Source organism: Galleria mellonella, unplaced genomic scaffold, assembly GCF_026898425.1.
Source record: "Galleria mellonella isolate WM207_F2 unplaced genomic scaffold, CSIRO_AGI_GalMel_v1 utg117, whole genome shotgun sequence".
NCBI lineage: Eukaryota > Metazoa > Arthropoda > Insecta > Lepidoptera > Pyralidae > Galleria > Galleria mellonella.
The window spans coordinates 5,298,266-5,323,477 of NW_026441980.1; the positions used below are offsets into that span (position 1 = coordinate 5,298,266).

At 31.6% G+C, this 25,212-nt stretch overlaps 1 protein-coding gene and 1 long non-coding RNA gene across 2 annotated transcripts in view; both read left to right on the forward strand.

The window, feature by feature from the left end:
- The window catches only part of LOC113519954 (cyclin-G-associated kinase), a 32,478-nt gene extending 7,856 nt beyond the window's left edge, over positions 1-24,622 (forward strand). The window contains 17 exon segments of the mRNA XM_052894793.1: positions 641-796; positions 10,536-10,767; positions 11,513-11,630; positions 12,081-12,302; positions 12,541-12,704; positions 13,094-13,177; positions 13,498-13,603; positions 14,433-14,590; positions 15,783-15,822; positions 15,881-16,052; positions 16,968-17,006; positions 18,517-18,815; positions 19,322-19,487; positions 19,978-20,164; positions 21,707-21,905; positions 22,273-22,434; positions 23,186-24,622. Coding sequence (XP_052750753.1) covers positions 641-796; positions 10,536-10,767; positions 11,513-11,630; positions 12,081-12,302; positions 12,541-12,704; positions 13,094-13,177; positions 13,498-13,603; positions 14,433-14,590; positions 15,783-15,822; positions 15,881-16,052; positions 16,968-17,006; positions 18,517-18,815; positions 19,322-19,487; positions 19,978-20,164; positions 21,707-21,905; positions 22,273-22,434; positions 23,186-23,296 — 2,615 coding nt within the window. The 3' untranslated portion in view covers positions 23,297-24,622.
- Positions 5,625-10,271, forward strand: LOC128200664 (uncharacterized). Its single transcript, XR_008252838.1, has 2 exons — positions 5,625-5,981; positions 6,304-10,271. It is a non-coding gene; the product is annotated as an uncharacterized LOC128200664 (long non-coding RNA).
- Positions 24,623-25,212: the final 590 nt, after the last annotated feature.

Consider the following 25,212-nt stretch of genomic DNA (forward strand, 5'->3'; position numbering starts at 1 on the left):
TAGACTTTTTGACTGTATGTCATAGTACTTCGATGATATATGGATAAATGTAGATACAGAATAGTCAACTTTGTAAATAGGCAAGGATTTAATTCATTAAAGAGGTTTATGAATCTTTTTTTGAAAAGTTGTACTCTCTGATTTGGATTTTGAATTAGTTGTATAGTATAACCACAGCCCAAAGATACCAGTCATCCAACTAACATGTTTAGAAAAACCAATGTGTTTTTAGGATGTGCCAAAGGTATAGAACTACTAATTGTCCTTTATACTGTGATACTACTCAGTATAGTATGGTTACTAGCCCTTCTTTCGAGTAACCTCTCTCTGTGACCGTTCGAAAAAAAGATCAGAACATGTTAGGATCAGAACATACACACTTTATTAAAAAAAAAATGTGATTAACGGAATTGCTCAACTTATGGTCCATATATGGGCCGAGTCGGTGTTAGGGGAATCTATTAAATTACATATACTTTTAAAGTATTTTCCAATATAGTTACATTTCAGTTTGTGTGTATACATAGTAGTAAATCAAGCCATTTTTGATATCTACGGATATTTCATTTGCTTTCATCTTAGTTGATTTCAACTGTGATTTAAAGATTCTTATGAGTTACATATCTATGTTTGTCCTCAGGTGGTTGCCTAACAGTGAATCCTGCTGAGCGACTGACAATAAACAGTGTGCTGGAACGACTGGCGGCGATTGCTGAGTCCAACAATGTCAATCTCAAGCAACCACTCAAATTTGAGCGTAAAAAAGTTGAACAATCTGTGGCCACTAGCTCGCCAGGTAATAAGAAGTCAAGTAAATATTACACTACCATATCTTAAGAGAAGCCGCGGCGCGCCTCCTTCCACATGTTGTGATAGCGATGACACATGACTCGTGTGAAGCGTACGTCGATTTACGATCGCGAGTATCGATTATCCATTCATCTCGTTGGTCCATCGTTTTGTTATGTTGCATTTAAAACTCGAGCTAAAAATGGTCAAGTATTTTTTGACTTTTTACACTCAAATTTTTATTTTCTCCGCATACTATTTGTTTGAGTTCTTTAGAAAGGTTATTTTCGTAATGTGAGATTTCTTTACATTCCAATGTTGATAATCACCAAAAATGACGTCACCAAAGGTAAGGCAATTTGAATAACTTGTCCATGGAATGAAATAAGGTAGTATAGCATTTATTTGACTTTCATATATTTTATTCTATTATATCAATACCCGATATATATAATTTGCAATAAAAGTGGACTAGCTAAGTGATTTTAAAAATATTCTAGTTGGAAGAAGTTCGTCTACTTATTTATTTTGTCCCATGCTGTATATGACTTTTTTCTGAACAGTGGAAAAAAAAAGCTTTAATTTAATGTTTAAGTCTGAGAAAAGACATTTGTAATCCCAATAGTATAAATGTTTCTAATGTGACAAATAATGATACCTTGATTATTGAGCAACATTACGTAGATAGATTATATTAGACATCTTTAAAATGTTCGTATCAAAATTTAAAAGACTATATTAATTATGTATAATACCAAAAAATCAAGTGTGTATTTTTAAAGTACACACTTGAAACCTTTAGCTTTTATAGATATAGGGTACCTGTCGCTAGTTAGTGTACAGATATTTTAAGCGACACATCCACATTCCTGTATATTTAAGGGTTATCTGCAACCTACATACCAGGTCGCAAAACCCCATTTACAACATTATTTTTCTATTTAATAAAATGTATCTTTTGAATTAGGTGTTTATTAAGACATATAAAAAAAATATTTGTGGTACTACAATAATACTAGGGAAATTTCGTATTGTTTCTTACACTATATTAGCTTATATTAACGCCATTAAGAATATCATATTGTTAATCATACATAACTAACACTGGGTTACAGCAATCTGTATAGTTTTAAATAAATATTCACACTAACACTATGGGAGCTTGGTAAATCAGCACATGGATATCATCACAATATTATTAGGCCTTTGATTCGTATTATGTGTTTATGACTAGTCGATTTGAAATGGTGTTATTAAAACACTGGCTGTTATTATTATAATTATAGATATTGATAAAATCAATTTTATTAGTGGAACATTCCAAAACTTGACAATATGTTGAACTGAGGTACAATTTATAATTAAAACTGAACTAGATCCGTTATGGAATATAATAAGAAGTAATTGTATAAACCTATTTGTTCACGATAGTCTGTGAGCAATTCATTTGTCGTGGGTGATTGAATTGAAACCATAACTACCGAGGGCCTTCGTACATTGTGCTAACTTTTCAACCAATGGTCAACGTGGATAGTTTTAACCGTTGCCTTTAATCATTAATAATACAAACAATATTGTACACAAATATTATAATATTTGTCTACACTTAATATAGGGGCGTATATGAACAAAGTGTGGAGAGTACAGCTGCCTGCTGTGTATTTCGCATTCCGCGCCTCTCTTTTCCTCTTACTCTTTCTTTATTTCTCACTCTCTCGCACCGTCTGTCGCCATGATGTTATCCCAGTTGATCACAAAGACGTATTGGTTTTAGTTAATCAAATTGTCAGAAAAAGTATTCCTCCATATAATTGTCAGATTATCTTTGAGGACGACCAGGACAATCAAGTTAAATCATCTGTATATAAATCTGATGGGCTCGAGTATTTCAAGGTCACATTTTTTTTTTTACTTTTTTAAAAATCCGTCATGACTTTTAGTTGCGTTCAAATCGTCAGTAATTTAAATAGGACACTTTTTTCAGTTTACTTTCCTTTGAATATCTAACACACTCGAATAACTTTTTTTCTTTTTTTCTACCCCTTTTTACAGCCACCCCCCACTAATTAATCGTCACATTAATATCTCTTGATTATCAAAAAAGCATATACTATAAATTTCCATGTAACAGATTTTTATTTTCTTTACATTTTTGAAAATTTGTATGCGCTGAAACGCGCGTTAAAGAACCCCGTACATACTAAGTTAAACTTAAAAACACAGATTATTTTTAACCGACTTCATAATAGAGGCGGTTCTAATTTAGTTGTATTTTTTTTAAACAACCTTTCCAGATTAACCATTGGTTGAAGTGTCCACTCTGTACGTAGGGTACCTATGCCAGTACCGTGCGTCCACTGTAATGTATAATAATAAATTTTGTATGTATAGGTATAGTGTCAACGTGATTGCATAGATGTACCTACTTATTAAAAGAGAATATCGGAAAACTATCTATATTTCTTTAGAATACAATCATATTTATACTCGAGTGTTTTTGTTGAAACACTGCATTATTAGAAATAATGTCGTCACATCACTGTTCTTTTGTGCATAATGATTAGTCTTGTGACTATGTCTAAAGCCTACATTAGTAAAATAAATGAGTATATTCTTCAGTCATAGTTTGTTTTTTTTTTTTATTTCAAACGCATTTCAAATACAGAACTAGCCATATGTGAGGAGTAATCGAGAAATACAAAATTAAGAAAGTAACACGATGTCATCGGTTTGTATAAAGGAGGAAGGAAATTCACTTGGGTAAAATGTTGAGCTATTTCAATGTAAAGCATATTAACACAGTATGGTATGATTTTTCTTTTTACGCTAAAACTAACATGTACTCTTGCACTTGCACTCTATAACGCTATTTTATGACTAACAAGCAGTTTAAGCATATTGACTAGTGTGCGGCGTTGGCGTCAACTGCATTTACGAGTATCATAGTTTTAAACCATGATAATTAGAATGAAAACCGAAGCTCGCAGTAGTTATTAATCCCCCTAAATACTTGAGCTATTTAGCCGATAGTATTAATCAGAAATAATAGTTAATAACTTGTTAATAGTATAACTTGTGTGAACTTAGTGTCTTTAACAGATGGTAATTATTGAATATACTTCCATAGATAGTTGAATATCAATCTTAACCAATTCAAGTTCAAAACAGTACAGACATGATAAAGTGTCATTGACTTGCTACACAGCATTTTCCTGTACTATTATTATTATTTTATTTGAATTAAATAAGGGTAATATTTAACTGTTGGTAGCAATATGGTTGCATTCAAGTCGTATACTCAGCACTTATATCTATGTAAACATTTAAAAAAAAAATTAACAAATTGGGGACCAAAGTCTTAAATGCGATTAATCTAAAGTGAATGTCTATGGTTTTGTTTCACATTTTCCCCCAAAAGAACATGGTCGATAAATGTCAAAAAATGCTGAACCTCTATACTGATACCTAATAAGTTAGTAAGAAGGCTCAAAATTTGTTGTCGTTTCTGTGATTTTACATTTTTAATTCAATTGAAAATTAGATTATTTTTTTATAGTCTTAGATTTATGTGCTGCTACAGACTTCCATTTTACTCTGTAGAGGTAACATTTTATAAATAGGTTAACCAAAAATTATTGACTAAATATGAAACAAGCGTAAATGTGAAGGACATTACATTTTATTATTTAGTAAATTTACTACTACGTGCTAATCTTGATTAAAGTTAATCAGCAACTAGCACTTCTCTAACTTTCAATCAACGATTAACGTAACCAATAATTTTAATCAATTTTGGGTCTTATCCTAATGGTTTAAGTTTTATGATCATCATTTTTCGTTCGTGTCATATTCATTAAGAACTAGTAAGTATTATATATATTATAGTGTACCAATTCACTGACCCTAGCTTTTTGGGACGCTAATGAGTTTGCGTTATTGTCACATTGTGGTTAAGGAAACCATAATATATAGGTTTAGTTGGAAATGGTATGTACTAACTCGAAACCCAGCACAGCTTTTCTCAAGATATATAATCTAAATCCATTGCGTGATTTCTATAGAGGGATAAAAGTATTACTAGGATGTAATCCAAATATGTACCAACATAATCCTAAAATGTCTTCAGTTGTTTGAGAGTAGTTGAGTAACAAATGTCCAAATATATTAATATTTATAATATTAGTATAATACATGTATATTATTTCAAGCACGTTTTACAGTGGTATAAAAATAATTACTGGTTTTGAAATTAGAATACCATTTCCATTTGCCTATTTCTATCTACCTGTCTAAGTCGTGCTAATCCTAACGGACTAATCTATTTGACTATTATTCTATTGTAGATACAACTTTAATCAACATATCTTTGTAGATATTTTACGTGGCAAAATTAATCTTAATGTAGTTTTGAATAATAAACTAAAAAAAGCGTTTATAAGATAATGAAATTATTACCTAAATAAACAACATAAAGGGTTGTTTATTTATTTAGGTAATAATTGCTTATAATAATAAAATATAAATATATATAAAAATAAAAATAATCTAAGAGCCAACCATTATTTTTATTTAGTTTCATTCATATCCAATAAAGACTAGTAACCAATAAGGACTATTAATATTACGTAATGTATAAATCTTTTGCAATCTTTAAACTAGATATATAAATCGTGATAAAATTCTTTGTTATTCCTGGTTTCTAGAAATTACTCCTTGGAATAGTCACTTATACACTTTCGTTTTTCTGTTGCACTAAACTACAATTTAATCAATAATATCGATATGATCCTGTGAATAATATATTGAAAAAAGTTTAACAATAAACATATATATTGCAATACGTTAATTTATTAGCTTCATAAATTGTAAAAAAAAAATAAAAGTATACGTGAAATACTCTTTTGTTCACTATTTTTTTTTTGTAATGACGGCCTAAATTATCTACCATTACTTATATACGCTGTCCCTTGTCGAAACGCAATCTACATTTGAGGGCTACTAGATAGTATTGAGCGATATAAACTGTTAATCTATGATTATTGCAGTAGTATAGCTTAGCCCTGAGGACTGATATCGGAGGCTAGATAGCGACTTTAACGAATACCATTAGATTGTTTGCATGCATCTATTTACAATAGAATCAACGCTTTATTATGTTTTGTTTGAATGAACTTGCAACATACTCCTTGCATGTAAGTGTGCGTAGATCGTATAAAGTTCCACGCCTTTATTCTGATGTATAATTATTGTACATCTCTGTAATAAAAAAACAATTAACACCTTTTATTTTTTTTTATTAAAAACCTCCAATTTTGACTTTTTTTTATTAGGTTTTATACTATTTTTTATACCAAATATAAAAATCAACCATACCGATACTAAATATATAATTAATTTTGTAATAAAAACGGTCCTTATTAGTATTGTATATACACAAGTAAAGGCGTCGTACTTTATACAGAATTATTATACTCTTTGATTGCATTACATATCACATTTTCTTTTTCATTTTAGGTGTTTTCAACTTTTTCGGATGTCCAATCGTTTTCTCATTTAAATGACCCGCGGCGCTAGCATGAGCCTACGGACGTCACTCACACTGACCGCTTGCTAGAACATTGGATATGCTCTCAATGATGAGTATTTATTTTTATTTATTAATTGTATTATAAACTATTTCGTTATCGTCTTTATGGCAACTTACGTTAGGGCTATCCAAAACTGTTTATGTGTCTTATCACTCATTTGTTATATTATTATTTTTGTTATATATATTTTTTAATATTAAACTAATGTATTTTATTAATGTTAAATTTTTAACATTAATTATAAAGAAAACATTAGTAATCAGGGTAAAATTGATAATGTTTATATGTCCTTGATAATTTATGCTTAGGTTAGTGACGTTACAGTACTGATTTTAATACACATCAGTTTCTCGGATTTTTTTTTATATAAATATGTTGTCAAAAAAAACTTTAATAAATATATGGGAACTTGATTGGCACCTCTGGTGGCAATATCTTTTTTTTTTATTGTTATAAATATATATAATTCACTTATTTGACACTATAACTGCTCTAATAAAAAACTTGTATGCAGTGTTATGTTAATTGATAAATAATTCTTTTTTTTTTGAGTTTTTCGAATGTTTTTAAGTCTATTTTGTTGTTGCATGTATGTAATATATTTAAATGTATATATACGACATAAATGTCAATATTTTCTATAATTAAGAAACAAGAAAAAATGTCAAATATATCCCACTATGTAAAATATAACACTATTGACAAGTTACTTAGTTTTTTTTTTTTTACTTTTATAATATTTTTTTTTATAAATATAAAAAGACAATAACTATGTAATTAAATATATACTTTATATTTTAAATAGTTATACATAGTCGCATGAAAGTCCTTTTTACACATTCCTTAATAAGTAAAATACTAAATTAATATTTGATTAGAAACATACAAACAATGTAGCTTATAAATATGCATAAATATTTTTTGAGACGTGAAAGCAATATTTAAAAATTGTCTTACGTTTTATGTAGTTTTCTGAATTTTAGCGAGAACATGATACAGAAAGTATTATACTAAAGTTAATTAACTTACAAATCCAATGTGATAGTTGTCGCCAATATTTCGCGAAGCTGTCTCTAATTTATTCCAATATTATTGCATTTAAAGTGAGTTTAGTGCAAATTCTTCAAAGGATTCTAATACAATATATACTGCCTACTGCTAAATTATGATGTAACATTTTTTTATGTTCATTAGAACACAGAAAAAAAAAACTAAAGTGTGGCATAATGAATGCTGCTAATTAATTTCTTTTTTACATATACGATACATTTTATAATTTTGGTTAGTAATGAATATTAGGAATACTATTTCAACTACGAAAGCTATTTTTTTTACCAATGTCTTAAATATTATTTTTCTGATTTACATACAAATTATTTTCTCTGTATAAATAATAGTATAAATAGTAAAAAAAAAGTGTCTAGATGTCCATTATATGAAATCGTTATTTCTAGTTAAAATACAAAATTGTTATTATTCTAAACAAATTATTAAATATTAAGTCACAAATATAAATTTTATAAGTGTAAACAACGTGAAGTCTGAAATTAACAAAATTCTACGACTTATAAATATTGATATTTGTATAACACCTTATCAGATTTGAGTAGACATCGCAAGTGCCTATTTTGCTATTACTAAATCTACTAAAGGCTTAATCGGATTCTGCCTATATAGATTCAGATTCCGAAAATCGAAAAAGCTTTCATCACAATTAGCGTTTTTTAATTCGCTGAGCGAAGAAAGGAGTTTGCCATGAATAAATATTTAATTTCAACCAACTTCTAAAAAGTTCATTATATTATATTTTTTTGGAATAAGCAGAAGTTAATCCCGTTTTACGTCTCTACTTATTTTGTCGTAATTCATTCTAGTTTTTGATAGAACAAAATCTTAAATTATGGTAAAAAAAAATATAGGTAGGTTACTTATGTTTGATTTTCGTCGAGATACGTACATTATCAATTATTTATTGAAATTACATCTTAATCCTAGTAATAATTACCCGACTATAGATTTAGAGAAACAATGAGTATTTAAAACAACAATTATAATAATACCAGCTGCGTGTAGTCTCACATCTAGATGTGAAGTAGACACAGACTGTAGCTGTATGTTTAGGAATATTGTGATGAGCCAACCAAGTGGTCATTTTCCAAGCTTTTATTTAAAACTTTTATATTTAAAGATTGTGATTTTATATAAATATAAACCGGTTTTATATCATCCGAGGTTTAGAAGCTCCAACATTTATTTCCACCGTCAAGTCAAAAGTCGCATTCATCGTTGCTTTATCTCGTAGATCGAAATTTGTGAGCATTCCGAATTTATTCTATAGCCCTTTTTAATATTTGCATAGGTACAAACATGGCGTGACATTAGCACGCGTCGTAGTATTAATTTGTTACCATATTCACATTATTTAATAATTTAAGTTATTTAGTATCAAATAAGCACTGTGGGAAGGAGATAAACATATTATAATATCCATTGTAGTTTTTAGATTGTAAAAGGTTGAGTACACCAAATGCTTGTGTGTAGCACTGGCGTGTGTGCAAATAAATTGTTAAAACAGTCTAAAAATTTTAGAAGTTCCATACTAACTTCAGAGCGTTTAAAACTTGCTTACCGAAATGTGGCAACGTCGCAATTCATCATCATCATCATCATCTCAGTCATTATCTATCCACTGCTGAACAACGTCGCAATTACATGTCAATTTTCAAAAAGTAATTCAACAATGTTCAATTTTTCTAATTGATTATTTAAAAAGTTCTCTGCTAGCGAACTAAAACGTTAAACGTGCAATAATCTTATTTAGCTATTAATGAAAATTTAAATTTTGATAGCAAATATAGAAACAATGTTAAATTTGTATATAATGTATTCTATAAGTAAAGTTTTTTAGTTCGCTATCAGAGCATTTTTTAAATAATCAATCGGAAATTCTTAATAATTTTAAATTGATTTTGAAACGTGACAGATAATTGCGTCGATGCCATACTGGTAAAAAAAAGTGATGACATTCGTAACAGTTAAAAATTTTAGTGGCTTTAAACCTGTATTTCTTTGGAAAAAATGTGCAACTTTATTGGTAAAATACTTCTTTAAAAATATGATTATTGATTTTCGTTCCTACACTTTCACACGTCATGAGTTATTCCGTACGCATTTGATGTATCACCCATTTGCCTGCAAAGGAAACCTGTTTTAATTAATGTAACAAATTCCAACTATAGATAAATACTCCCGTCTTACCATATGAATAGAGGATCTATGCTCAATTTAACATTTCCACAAAATTAATAATAAATAATTAAATTATTAATTTAATTTACTACCAACGGTAAGAATAGTTGCAATTTTTTACGTATCTATTTATAAATTACCTTTCATACGGTGCTTTTTTTTATTAGAATAGTTATATTTAAACTTTTTTATTTATTTGTTTCGTAATATGCCGCCCTCTCAAAGGGCCTAATAGGAATTATATTCGAATTTCTAGAACGTGTTGCTTTTTTAAATATTATAAAATTATATTTTGTAAGTTAAATGTTGTACACATCTAATCAGTATTCAAACAATGTATGTTTGAATTTATTGCGTTAGTATAAATGTATTTAAGTGATAAATATATTTAAAAACTTAATATCATTTAAAAACAAATGTGTTGTGATATTGATTTTCTCTATTGATTTCTCGTGTAAATTATTCCATTTTAAATAACATTTGTTCTCATTCCGTCATATTCCCAAAAATGTTTATTGCTATAAAAAATAATTAATGTTTTGTTATATAATTTATAGATGAGCAATATTCTTGTTACTATTAGCGACCTAAGAGATTGATATGTAAGATATTTAATTTTAATAATAAATAGTATATAAATCATCACATTGTTTTTCTTTTATAAATACAAAATATACCTATTTTATTATAACAATATATTAATACGAATGTAAATATAGACATGCATTAAACTTAGGATGTTAATTAACATGTTCAAACATAACAGATATTTCTTAACTTTACTATTTTAAATAAATAATATGAAATCCGAAAGTAATATACACTGTCATGGTCAGTACTATTCATAGATATTGTTTTATATATTGCGTGAAATGACAGTGCGCCAAATATATATAATTTTTATTTCAGCGAGCAAAGACCAACCAACGTCAAACAGCCAGGAGGTGCCAAACTCTCGGCCGCCGGAGCCGAGCCGGCCTCCGCCGCCCAGTCGGCCCCCAGCTGCGCCCCACTACAATGCTCCCCCACCCCAAGTACCGGGTAATTCTGGAGGATTATTCTCATCTATAAAGGGAGGTGCTGGCAGCTTCTTGAAAAATTTAAAAGACACTTCCTCAAAAGTTATGCAAACAGTACAGCAGTAAGTAGAATTGTCAACTTAGTTCTTTAAATTGTAATCAAGTTCATTTAAATAAAGATGGTTTCCATTTTTTTTTTAAATCTGATGTAATAATATTGAATCATTAACGTCCTTTTAAAAATGTATTCCGTTGGTATATATGAATATATATCCCCTATAATGCTCACGTTAACCTCATGGAAACTCATGCTAGTATCTGGATTTTTCAGTTATACGCTACAAATGCGTCTTTTATAAAAGATCAGGTGGTCTACCATGAAATGAAATTCCGAAATTTCGGGCTCAATTTCGTGTTTTTGTTCGTATCAAAATCAACCCAGTAAATGGAGCTTAACATTTCGTTCATCATAAATCCTATTTTAATAGTCCAAAGGAACGATATTTTAACATTTTTAATAATTTTAAACAGCATGTATTATGTAATTTTAACATCAAATTTATGTTTCGTTCGTCCCCGAAATTTCGAAAGTACTTCATGGTATGCCCTCAGGCCCCATCTGGAAAATAATCTTAAATAAACTAATAGTTCTGCACTAGAAATTAAATGTTTTTTATAAAGAAGCCACGGATAAAAAATGACAGAATATTTTATATTACTATTTTAAATGTTCATACTCTACGTTGGTTGAATAAGGAATGAAAGAGTGTAGACGAAAGTAGGCTGCCAATTGGGTATCTCATCTGGTACGTTCTAATAATAAATTTAAAGTAACAATACTATGATGTTGATAATTGTTTGTTTCAGGTCGATAGCTAGGACGGATTTAGATATCAGCTATATAACTAGTCGAATAATCGTGATGCCGTACCCCTCAGAGGGATTAGAGAGTGCGTACAAGACTAACCACATAGATGACGTCAGGGTAAGTAACTTAATCACTCTTAAAGGAATACTTAATTAAAGCCTATAAGCGTTTCTAATTATGTATAAAGCAAACGTATTTAATTTAATTTATTATCTTTTTATAATTTTAAAGGTAACGCAACTTGGAAGAGATTGCTTAGCGATAAGATCGCCTTTTGTATCATTTCTTATTACAGTTAAATGTATTTACTATTTTATAAATGGTGCAATAAAGTGTAAATAAATAAATAACGTAACTTCTTTATAAATTGGTGAAGCCATCTATTATTTCTTTCAATTGAACTGAATTAATATGTAATTGATGATATGTAATTCATGATGATAATCATGTCTTGCCTTTATAGCCTCCCTACACGATTACTAATAAATACTTTTTTCATCATTCATGCCTATATTTTGCCTAACCTGCTAAAATTATAGCCGTACTTAAGTATAAAATGTAAAACAGGCGTTCCTGGAGAGCCGTCACCCTGGCGGCAAGTACTGCGTGTACAACGTGTGCCGCGGGTCGCGGTCGCAGTTCTCGCGGCACGGCGTGGAGGCCTGGCGTGCTCTGTGGCCCACGCCGGCACACAAGGCGCCCCTGCTCGCGCCCTTCTACTCCCTCCTGCAAGACATGTACCAGTACCTCGGGAAGGATGATCGGAACGCTCTAATCATTACATGCCAGGTGGGCACTGATTCATAATCATCAGCTACTGCTGACCATAGGTCTCCCCCTTGGGACGTTTTGCCAGTAGATGCCACGTTTGGCAAGCGGGTTGGCAATTGCTACCCATCTATCGACTAAGTTTCAAATAGCCTCTCGATAGGTACTCTTGCCGTTTTCCCGTGCCAATTTCTTTTTTACTTTAAATAGTAAGTAGTAATAGTTTATTGGTATAATTAAATAGATTTTTTTTCTATAGGACGGCAAAATGATGTCGTGTGTGGTGCTTTGTGGGTTGCTACTGTACTCTAAACTGGTGACGGTGCCGGAGGACGCGCTCCAGATATTCGCGGTCAAGCGCTGTCCCATCAACATTCCGCCCGGCCAATTGAGATATCTCTATTACCTTAGCAATATTATAAGGTTTGTTACATCATTTGATCTTTAGCACGTTCTTTGTTTCTTTTTTTTTTCGATCGAGTACAAATCAGAACAATAGTCCAGTTTTTTTTTTTTTTTTAAATTTCATAGAGATCATTTTCAGAGACATATATTGAAAATGGATGGAATGGATATTAGTTATTCACTAACTACTAGTTATTAACTATTATTAATATTTTACTTATTTTAATTACAATACCTTGGAGGTAATTTAAGAAATGAAACCTAATTAAAATTATATGTTTATTACATTTATAACTATGTATATACTACACATTTTGTATAGATATCTTTCTAATTCTTGAATGTCAGAATTTAGTTTTTTTATTTTTTTTATATTATCATAAATAAATATATTTAATCTTTTTCAGGCCAGAACCAATGCTCGTTCACTTTAGGCCTGTGACCTTGGTGTCTATCACCATTCAACCGGTGCCACTCTTTACAAAAGCAAGGTAATAATTTAAAAAATTTATACATTTTGTTGTTGTTTAGTGTTTGATGTATGCCGTAGGGCTGTAGAGCCAACTTAGTGTTATATCATTGACTGTATTTTATAATATTTTTTAGAAAATTTTCTCTTTGCCTACCCCTGTGATAATTTGGTGTGAATGTGTAAATATTCTTCAAAAAAGATTATGGTTTCTTCAGGGTCTGTAACGCGCACATGACACCCCTAGTGTCGCATGCTTTCATAGTGACTGTTTACCATCTAACTGGCGTATGCTTGTTTTCCACCTTCGTGATATAAATAAAAAATATCGGTAATTTTCAGAGACGGATGTAGACCCTACATTGAAATTTACAACGAAGATAGACTGCTGTTGTCTACAATGCAGGATTACGATAGATTACATATGTATACAATGGCAGAAGGGAAGGTGAGTTGTTTCGTATGACGAATCGTATCATTTAAGTTTGTATGGTATATTAAAAATGAAAAAATCACAAACAGTTTTGCAACGTTATTAGATTATATTTATTGGTATTAATGGTACACGATTTCGAAATGCTTAGCATACTATATATTTACACTCTCTCGTTAGTCAATTATAAAATACACGACTATGAAATTGTCAAATTGTAAAAAATAAATAAATAGTTGTAGTGTTTTATTGAATTACGCGTATTTGGTCATATGTACATTATTTTACTGAACTAGGTACTTATTACTTTGCGGAAATTCATATCACAGGTTCGTTGATTAAGGGTGATTTTGTTTAATTCCGCTATCATTAGTATGCTTGCGACTGCATTAGGTTATTAGCGAGAAGATTTATGAAATTTGCTATAATCGTAACTCGTCTTAAGGCAGTTTGTTACATAAACACTTAGTCACGAAATGGAATAACTGTTATTTTTATTGATTTAGTATTTTCTACACTGATTTTTTATTTAATTGATTATTAGATGTTATTATAATAGCAAATATAATTCAAATCCAGTATACGCAAAAAGTAGCCAGCTTTCTACCATACTGACACGTAGAAAGAAATATAAAACTGAATTGTAAATTATAAATAAAAATTAAAAAAAAACTATTATATTAAAAAAAAAGTAAAAATAAAAAAAAAAAGTTCGATGAGTTGTATTTGTGACGAATTGCATTCGCGATGAGCTCTGTTTTTAACGAAATGCATTATTAGAATTGAACCGCATATAGTTTGTAATCCGTAAACTGATGTGTGGTGGCGATGGTGGCGGTGGTAGGTGACGCTGCCCCTGGACACGACGGTGTGCGGCGACGTGGTGGTGAGCGCGGTGCACGCGCGCATGCAGCTGGGCCGGTTGCACGCCGTGCCCATGCTCGCGCTGCACTTCCACACCGGCTTCCTGCCGCCCGACCACCACGCCATCAAATTTACCAGGTAAAACATTATTGAATTTGCTGTCTTCAACAGTATCTAATTGTTCCATCTTTAACCACTTAATGCAAGGGTTTTTTTGTGAAATGAGGTCAACTGGCGCACTGGCGCACGCACTAAATTCGAACGAGCTTATATTAAATATACTCTAAGCTCTATGAAATACAAACGGGCGAGAATGTATCGCTCCAGATAAAAATATAAATAATATTTATACGATTTATCGAGCAAGAATGAATGGAGATGGCGGTAGGGGCCGCCCTAGACGGACGTATGTCGACCAAATAGGCGACGTGCTGAAGAAGGGCTAAATTAAAAGTACCCGTAACCGGCGAGCGTGTATGAAAAGATTGATGAATGTGGAAGAAGCGAAAGAGGTTTGTTTGAATCGAAGCATTTGGCGTTCCATTGTTTCTGCCTACCCTAATGGGAGACAAGCGTGACAGATATGTATGTATGTATGTATTTATAAGTGACGAGAGGTACTCAGGATAGCGCAAATCGGAACACATTTAATACGCGAGAGGGTCTCGTTCGAGATGCTTAAGTGGTTTAACCACCTTTGCGAGGCATGGCAGCAAGAGATTGTTAGTAACAGAAGTAGCCTCAGTGCTGTTAGCTTATCAAGTTGACTATCGCGTGCTCCCCACTTAAAACCAATATTATTAATTCCTGCTAAATGATAACGAACCAATTGACGTGATTTCATCTTCACATATCGTCTGTCTCTGGTCTCCCACCAGCGTATACCGCTTAGACGAATTTATCTTTCCATTAGCATCCATTGAAAAACTCTGAATTTATTTTCTATATAGTGTATCAAAATAAAACATACACCAGATTTTAAGTTACACCTTCAAAAATACAAATGTAAAATCTCATTCATTTGGTGCAGTAATTTTTGCGGAACAAATATACAGACAAACAAAAATCTTAAAAATTATTGTATTTGATTGCATTAGTCTTATTAAGTCCCCTCATATTATTGTAATATTTTTAAATATCTTCTATGCACAGATATAATCTAGTTACAATTTTATTATATTAAGAAGTAATTTTATAATTTACATTTGTAATGCTTTACATAAATTTGATTATTATATTTTTATTTAATAGGAAATTTAAATGTTACTGTATTTATGATTGAATGTACTTATAAAAACTTTATTTTTGTAATAAAAAATATTTATAACAGATCAGAGATCGACGAAATTTAAATAAATATTTACATAAATTATAAATAATTATATATATACACACATCGACATATATCGTCTCCAGTACACATATATATACCACTTACTCGTCAACACACTGACCGCGGTGATAAGCCTCGTAGTACAGAACGGGGAGCGGCGGAAACCCCGCAGCGATCTCTGGGAGGAGGATCACTCGTTCCCGATACGAACACCGGATGTGCTGTTCTCTACCAATCTAGAACGGGATGAGACTATCGATAATTTTGGTAAGTTATGAATTTTTTATCACTTTAATAACTTAATGTACTTATTTTTTTTTTAAAATACTTAGAATGGCAAACAAGATGACGGCCCACCTGATGGAAAGTGGTGAACCGTCGCCTATAGACATGAGCAGTACCATGGACATAACAGAGTATACTGTTTCGCCCATGATACCCCCCATGCTGTTCTCTGCCATTACTGAGGACTCAGGTGTTTTTCCTCTGTACCCAGTAAATTCACGCATATATAAGTATATATAGCATATAAGGAGTAATCTACTATGGGTTTGTTATCTATAAGAGAAAGAGAATAAATTACTATTTTATCTATATAAAAAAATAAAAAAATAGTCTTATATCTGCCACAGTGATCATTTATTGATATGAGCCAGAAATGAAAATGAATGTACAATTTTAAGGCAAAAATTTATTAGTTTTAAAATGTCAGTCTATAGTTACCAAACTTTTAATTTTTTAATAGGCTATATATACTTTGTGATCTTACAAAGTATAACCAAAATCACTGAAAAAGACCGGCTTTTTCAAGCAGAAAAGCCTGTAACACTGTCATCATTCCATGATCTTTTGAGCTACCAAAATGATGCTTGATTTGTACCCTTATATCTAACGGTACTAACAGGTTAAAATACAAAAAAAATATATCTTGCTGGACCGTTTCAAAATTATTTTGTGAACAAAATGTGCCTAAATATATCAGAATCGGAAAATTTACTAAAATTTGTTTACATAACAATATCCTGGTTCAGATGTTCTGGTTTATGCACTCGACCATTCGTTGTCTAGCTTTTTATAATTATATATTATGAGAAACTAGACTTTATAATATAAAAACTATATAACTATTATAATTATTGCAAATTTAATTATTTATATATGTATTTATTTATTCATATACAGCTAATCTACGAGGAAACGCTGCAGCGATACCTCGGACAAGTATGTTCTGTAGTTATAGTATATAATCTTTACACATAGCATGGGTCGTGTGATGCATCAATAGAATATTGCAATACGTAATGATACCCTACTACTATTAAAATGTTATGATAATCGGGTTTGTACAAAAAGAAATCAATGTTTAAGGTCGGTTTGTTAAGATTTATATTCTAATGTCATAATGACCAACCTACTATGTGTTGAGATTATTAGTAGTGATTTTAGAACGCACCACTAATACATGTTGCACTTTGTTTACTTTTAATTTACTGTATATATTTACTGTATACATATTTCATATATATATGATTAGTCTACATTATTTATTTATCAACGAACTTAAAAAAGTAGTAGAGGTTCTTAATTCGGTTTTTTTCTTTTTAATGTTTGTTAATTCTTAACTCTGTCATTTGCAAACTGATTTGAAAAATTATTTTTTTATTGTTAAATCAAAATATTTATTTTATAATAAAGGAAAGTTTTTTTTTAAATCAAAATTTATATTTGTAATATACATGAATTCACTTTTTTTTTTCGTGTATATTTCATCTATTATTTATATTTTTTCATGTAATATACGTACAAGTTGATTTTTATATAAGAAAATCATTTTTTATTTTTAAATTTTTGAAAATAAAACATATAGCAGTTTTTAAATCAGTCAGTTTCAATCACACAACAGTGACAACCGCATCCAATTAAGTTTTTTAAATAGAACTTTTTTTTTAAATAGTGTATGAAAATAAAACATATACCAGTTTTTAAGTCAGTCAGTCGCTTTTCAAGAACATTACAGTGACAACCGCATCCAATATATGTTAGTCTTGTAGTTTTTGCATAACACCAGAACTTACAAAGAGACAGACAAAATTTAATAAAAAAAAAAATATTATTTTGACTTCTATCGCTTGTATTAAGTTCCTTCATATCAATTTGAATTTCTCCCATGTAAAGATATCGTCCAGTTACAATATTATTTTATTATTAAGATCTTTCACGTATATAATTAATTTACACTGTTTATTTATTATACATACATACATATATTTTCTAACTGTTTATATTTTGCCTATATTAATAAATGCCATGACATTTTATTCACTCATTATTTCCGATATTTATTTTAAATCACTATGTTTAATTAGATATATGTAATTTTGTGTGTGAATGTATTATTTATTTTTAACTAAATATGCTTTCCATCAATCAATCATTTATTTGCTAATACAGTTTTATATATAATTATATTTAGGTATTTAGTTAAAATACTTAATATAAAATAATTGCCTTGCATAACGTTTTCCAATTTAATTATTCTCGTAATGTTTATATATATGTTTGAAAGAGACAAAAATCGATTTTCATGTTCGTTCGTCTCAGCTTATTTTCAAATAATACGCTTGATCAGTAAAATATTTAAAAAAATTCGTAAATCGATAATAGTCTTTAATATACCAAAGAAAACATTGATTTTATTTGATAATAACAAATATATATTGTGATACAACAGTAACAGCTGATTATCCGGCCCGGGAAGCGGAGAAGCCAGCCCCTCCTCCGCAGCGGCCCCCGCCCCCGCGCCCCGCCGCTCCCGCCGCTCCCCAGCCAGCACCCGAAGTCGTCCCTCCTGTTTCCGACGCTGATTTCCTTAACCTGAGTTCCAGTCAAGTTCCCCAACCTGAGACGCAGAAACCACAAAAGAAGTTGACCAGTGACGATTCCTTCGACTTCTTCGGTATGATGGAGAAACAGACTGATGAAACCTTCGGAGACTTCTTAAGCAGCAGACCGGCCGCTGATAACCCACAGGTTTTTTTTTCCAATATGATTCGAATTTGAAACTTGATTCTCTAAACAATAGGAACGCATGCGCTAAAGTTTCGTTCTTCCTCAAGCGTGTCAAATATTTTATAACACTAAGTATCTATGAATAACCTAATGGAAAGTTTTCTTAAATATTCTGTCAAATTGTTATTAGTTTATATAAAATTTATGGGGTATATAAAAAATTTAATTACTCCAAAAACAGCTTTAAATTACGTGAAATAACAATTTAATATTAATGTACTTATAAATCTATACTAATATAATAAAGCAGAAAAGTTTGTTTAAACGTCATAATTATTGGATGTGTCAGTTTTATTAAAAAAAAATTGTATTTGATTGCTCATTTTTGTAAGAAGGTATCGGCAATGGGCGTAGCCTAGGAATACAGCTAGTAAAGAGCACCTCTATGTTAATTGAGAAATCAATTGACATAGAGGTTCTCGCTTTCCATGACTCGTCTGACTCGTCTTATATTATGTCTGTTGCAGCCATTCTCATCTCAGAGTATATTCGGCGACTTGCCAGCACCGCCGGAGACGACTGACAAGCCCGCTGCGAACTCCTGCGATCCGCTCAATTTCGATCCTTTCGGCCTCAATGATCCTCTTCCCAAACAAGAGCCGCTGTTAACTCCACAACAAATACAAGAAGATGGTAAGCGTTTTAAACTTTTTTTTATTACAATTATGTATTTATAACATCAATCAGGATCGATGGTTACGAGAAATAAAATGTGTAACATTTTTCAATTTTAACATCAGTAATAGAATATAAAATTTATAAAAAAAAAATATAAATATTTAAAAATTAATCTATAAATATATATATATATAAATTAATAAATATTGTGGAATGGAAATAGTACTAAGTTTTTTTTTTTATATAATTATTAAAAACTAATTATAATAGTTTTTAATTTTAATTCATTTTAAGACTATGTTATACGTGTATTCTGTAAGAGAAGAAAAAATAATGCCATTATTGGAATAATATAGTATAATTTCTGTTGTAATTATATAATATATTCAAGTCAATTATTTTAATTATGATTTTATTTAATTCGACTAGATGATAATATTACGATTTGTCACTGAAAAGCATTAACAATATATTGGTTAATGCGCACGGTGTATTGTTCGCAAAGGGCGATCGCAGAGCGTTCCACCTGAGCGGCAGACGAAGAAGGATCCGTTCGCGGAGCTGGGCGTGCTGGGCGCCGCCAGCGCCGCCGCCTCGCGCGCCGCCTCGCCGCGCGCCTCGCCCGCGCACACGCCCGCGCACGCGCCGCCCGCCACCCCCGCGCGCTCGCCAGCACACCAACCGGATTACAGGTGCACACGCTCTACTAGGCACACGCGGAGAGGGATTGTTAGTAACACGGTCTAACTCACCCATTGCTAGCGGGGGGAAAGGGGTTGTTAATTATGGAGTCTGACTGCCTAATTGCTAGCAATATACCCTATCAGGTATATACCCAACCAGGTCGACCTCCTCGCGGTTCCCCCCGGAAACTATTATGGTTAATTCCTGATGAATTCATCATGATGGGCGAACTGGCCTGTTTTCATTCTCGTCTATCACCCTTCACTGGTGCTCCGCCAGCGTATTCTGTCAGCGCAGGCGGGGTTACCATACCATTTTCAACTATCAAAAAAAAACCCTATCAGGTCGACCTCCAAGCGGTTCCCCCGAGAAACCATCATGGTTAATTATTGATAAATTCGTCATGATAGGGTAACTGATCTGCTTCATACTCATTGGTGCCCCGCCAGTGTATACCAATAGCACAGGCGAGGTTACCATTTCATTGTCATCCATTAAGGACCCGTTTCTAACAATTCACCTTATCAGGTCGTTCTGGAAAGCATCGTGGTTAGGTGAAATTCGTCATTATCACCTCTTTTCATCTTCGAATCATCTTTCAGTGGTATGCCAACATATATTGATATTATATAGATTAACCATGTCATCATCACCCATTAAAAAACTGTACTAGGCACGGACCTTAAAGCTCAACTTTTTCATACAATTTTGCATGATAAATAGTTGAATGATTCCTTTATAACTTCTATATTTGTTTTGTCTTATAAATTCTGCATCTTTTTTATGCGTAAACACTCATTTTATTTATTAAATAATATGTCAAGATACATTTTATTTGTAAATATAATACTGATAAAAAAAAAATGAATTAGCTAAATTGATAAATATCTGACAAAAAAATTACTCGTTTTTAAGGCTCAATGATCTATTTATATAATCCAAGACATAACCATTATTGTTGTATTAACCGTTAACTAGCCACTGCTGAACATAGCCCCATAAGGGGCCATGTTCAGCATGAAATTTGCCTGTATTTGTCGGGTTGGCAACCGCAGTGGTAGTTAGTCATTTGGTAATGTTTTAAGAGGGACACTGCTTCTCATCCCTCCACTACAAGCTCCTCTAATCGCCTCTTACGATAACCACGGGAAGGAAGGAATTCTATGCCGGGACCTTCACGACAGTGTATATTATTGCTATATTTAATTCATTATCATTCAGTGAAATTATTATTTTTATTTACTATGGTACCACCAGTGGCAAATCATAAAAAAATATTTTTGTGCGCAATAATATGATGTCGCACTGGCTATTGTTATTATCGTACACTGTTTGTTATTGAAAGTGAATTATGATTTTATGATAAGAATGAGCGAATAGACACTTTAACGCTGTGTGATAAGATCTCTATTTGTTCGTTCTGTATGGCCTAGTGGGCCGTATGATACGATTTCACTCTGCTAACCGAGCGCAGCCGACAACTCCTAAATATTAATGATTTTGATTTCGTCCTATACAGCCACCATACAGTATATTTGTTTGATTCACAGTCGGACTCATTTTGAAACTGCAAAAACACCGGCCGATGAGAAACCGAAGAAGTCTGGAGACGTATTCGGTGACCTTCTTGGCAGCCAGGGCTACGACTTCGCAACTAAACGAGACACCGGGCCCAAGACCATGAACGCAATGCGCAAAGAAGAAATGGTCAAGGAAATGGACCCAGAAAAATTAAAGATACATGAATGGGTTAGTAGTACTTAATGTTATTACATAGTACATGTTTGTTTTATTGTGAATTTAAGAGATGTTTTAAATTTTACGTTATTATATTATTTCCGATGCAAACGTATATAATCTGTTTTTCTATACTTGACGCAGTGAATTTACAGGACAAAAAACATCTTAAAATTCCTATTATTGATAGGAATTAGCAAAACTGTAAAAAAGGCGAGCACAAAAATCATGGAAAGTTCGCAGTGTTACAGGTTTTTTTTTGCCTGAAAAAGCCCCTCTTTCAATAATAATAATGTGCGACTATTGATAATCATATAATACAAAAACTTTGTTTTTTTTTCTAATTACATACTGATAGAAATTAATTTTTAAATTACAGACGGAGGGCAAGAAAGCAAATATTCGAGCGCTATTGTGCTCGTTACATTCAGTAGTGTGGGAGGACTGCCGCTGGGCACGCTGCGATATGTCGCAGCTCGTTTCCGCCGCCGACGTCAAGCGGAGCTACCGACGCGCCTGTCTCGCCGTTCACCCAGACAAGGTAGGTGTCTATCTACTGTATTGTTTCTGCAGGTGTTCTCTTACTATAACCTTGTCTATTTCACCGTTGATTCCGACAACACACCATGTCACGACTGGTGTGTCTATTTTGCCGACTACGCCGACGAGGTACTCAGTTGCACTACCATCGTACCTATTATACCGTTTACCTCGACGAGGTGTCTGATACACACACTACCACAGAGTCTACCCTCGTTTCCTCATCTACCTCAACGAGATATACCGCTTACACTATCGCTGCGTCTATTTCAACATCTATCCTGATCTCATCTTGACAAGGGGACCTCTATTAACTACTTAATTACTACTAGTAATGTAATGGTAGTAATACCATTACTACTGTTTTCCTGTGTTCTCGCTTCTCATCTTCCTTCTTTATTCTTTCTTTCGTATATGTACTATTAAGTATGCTTTATGTATCTGTATAATAGTGTGCCACGTGTTCTTTGTATTTTTTCTCTACCCAAAGATTGAAGTAATTGCTTAGCGATAAGGCTGCCTTTTGAATCACTTCACATTAAAACTTTGCATATTAATTTTATAAAAAGCGCAATAAAGAGTAAAAGAAAAGAGTAAAATAAAGAGAAAATTTTGAAGTATATAATTAAATATATATATAAATTAACACAATAAATAGTAATGGTACAAGTACAGTCTTTCCATGTGACACCACTATAACTATGGTTAAAACAATTGTCATTGACGATAAAATACCTCCTCTACATTTGCAGCAAATGGGCACTCCTAACGAGAATTTGGCCAAGATGATATTCATGGAGTTGAACAACGCATGGAGCGACTTCGAAAATGACGCCAAACAACAAAACTTATTCCAGTCCTAATGTAATTATAAACACGTTGTTATCCTTGTTAATAAATACAGTTATTATTATAAATTCTGTCACGATCTTATCCTTGCTGACAGTATAATCATAATGAATACATACGCATATAATGTAATGATAAATTAATAAATAATCTAATAAGTGTACCAGTTATCGATTAATGTCGTCTTGTAATTTATTTTATTGATTAAAATTTTAAGTCCACGTAATGAAGCAACATAGATTTCTGTTTTATTTAAAAATTTGAATGTTCCTTAGTAAATATATATTGACCTTAATTATGCGAATGGCACCCGCAAATTTATTTTGACATTTGTATATTTTTTCAATTTCTTTAACGGATGATCCAAAGTTTGTTGATAGTGCTATCGATGGAATTTGTAATTATTTTAGAGTAAAAAAAAGTACAAGTGTTCACTCTCTATAAAGAAGAATCATTAACTGAAATTACTATCATGGGGTTTCGGTGTATAATAAATCGGGTATGTAAAAGCATTGTGAAAGGCGAATATGTAAATTTAATATTTTAGTATTTATTTATTTAAGCATATAGCCAGTATTGGCAATGAGAAGATCGTGACCAACTGTTTCAATACAACTTAATGAAAATGTAAATAAAAGAACAATTGACTCGGCCTTAAGATGGTATGCTGATGTCCAATAGTAGTATAAATAGAAAATCAATTGATCGAGTATTTAATTTCATTCAAACAGTGTTTTGTCGTATGCTCCCGAAACTAATCGATCTTTTTCGACCAAATTACACATAAGTTAGACCGGTAGTTATTGCATTAAAATAAAATTAATGTATAAATTTTTAACAATGAAACATAGTTATCTTTTCATTAAGTTATATTGAGATATAATTATTATAGTTACTACTCGATACGATTCGATACTAATTCAAATTCTCAATCATGTATAATATAACTTAACAAATATAAACCTAACATAGATTTAGGTTAAGATAAACACAGAAAACAATAGGCAAATGTCAACGAAATAAAACGAAATTTAAATATAAAATGAAACAGTGTTTAATATCAAAAATATCTAATCGTATTGAGGCACATTTGTACTTGTTGTCATCATAACTGTAGTTTGACTGAGCAACTTAACTTAGAAATTTCATAACTTTTCTTGATATGTAAATTATTAGAATGTTTAAGGCAGTGGGCATTTATTATTACAATAGTAAAATTATGCTATGGCTTATGGAGAAAAAGCTTCTTTCAGCGATTATATTTAATTGTTACATACGAAATATGTTAAAGTGCACAATACACTAGCAAGAATATATTAATCTGCTTGTAAGTTATTATTGTTTTTAATTTTGACTTGACAGTAATAAACATGTAGCGTCATTGTATTACAGATATTTGGCTATAGTTATTTATCTCAACATTGTTTTAATTACGTACAAGGGGACTATTTCGTTTAGGGCTTAGTCAATTGTAATGCCTTTAAAAAAATGTAGACTAATATATTGGAAAAATAGGATAAAATTAATTTACAAATTATTAGTGAAAGTCAAGTAAATCATTGCATAAATTGTAAACTTAATATTACCAAATAAAATCGTGAAATATTTATTGATAATACTGAAGCTATTACCTTATTTCTCAGAAATATCTACGCGTGAAGGGAATCACGGGCGACACAGTATACTCTGTTATATCCATGGTACTCGGCGTGTCTGTAACCGACGGTTAACGGCCACTTTCCATCAGTCGGGCCGTCAGCTTGTTTGCCTTTCTAAGTTGCATAAAAAAACTAATATCAATGAAAGTAACATTGATGCGAATTAATATATATCATATATCGGTTTCACAAATATTTCGATGGATTAATCGGCTTAGACCTTTTAAAACATACTGGCTTCTCACTGCCCTGTCGTATTCCCTTTTATCAAT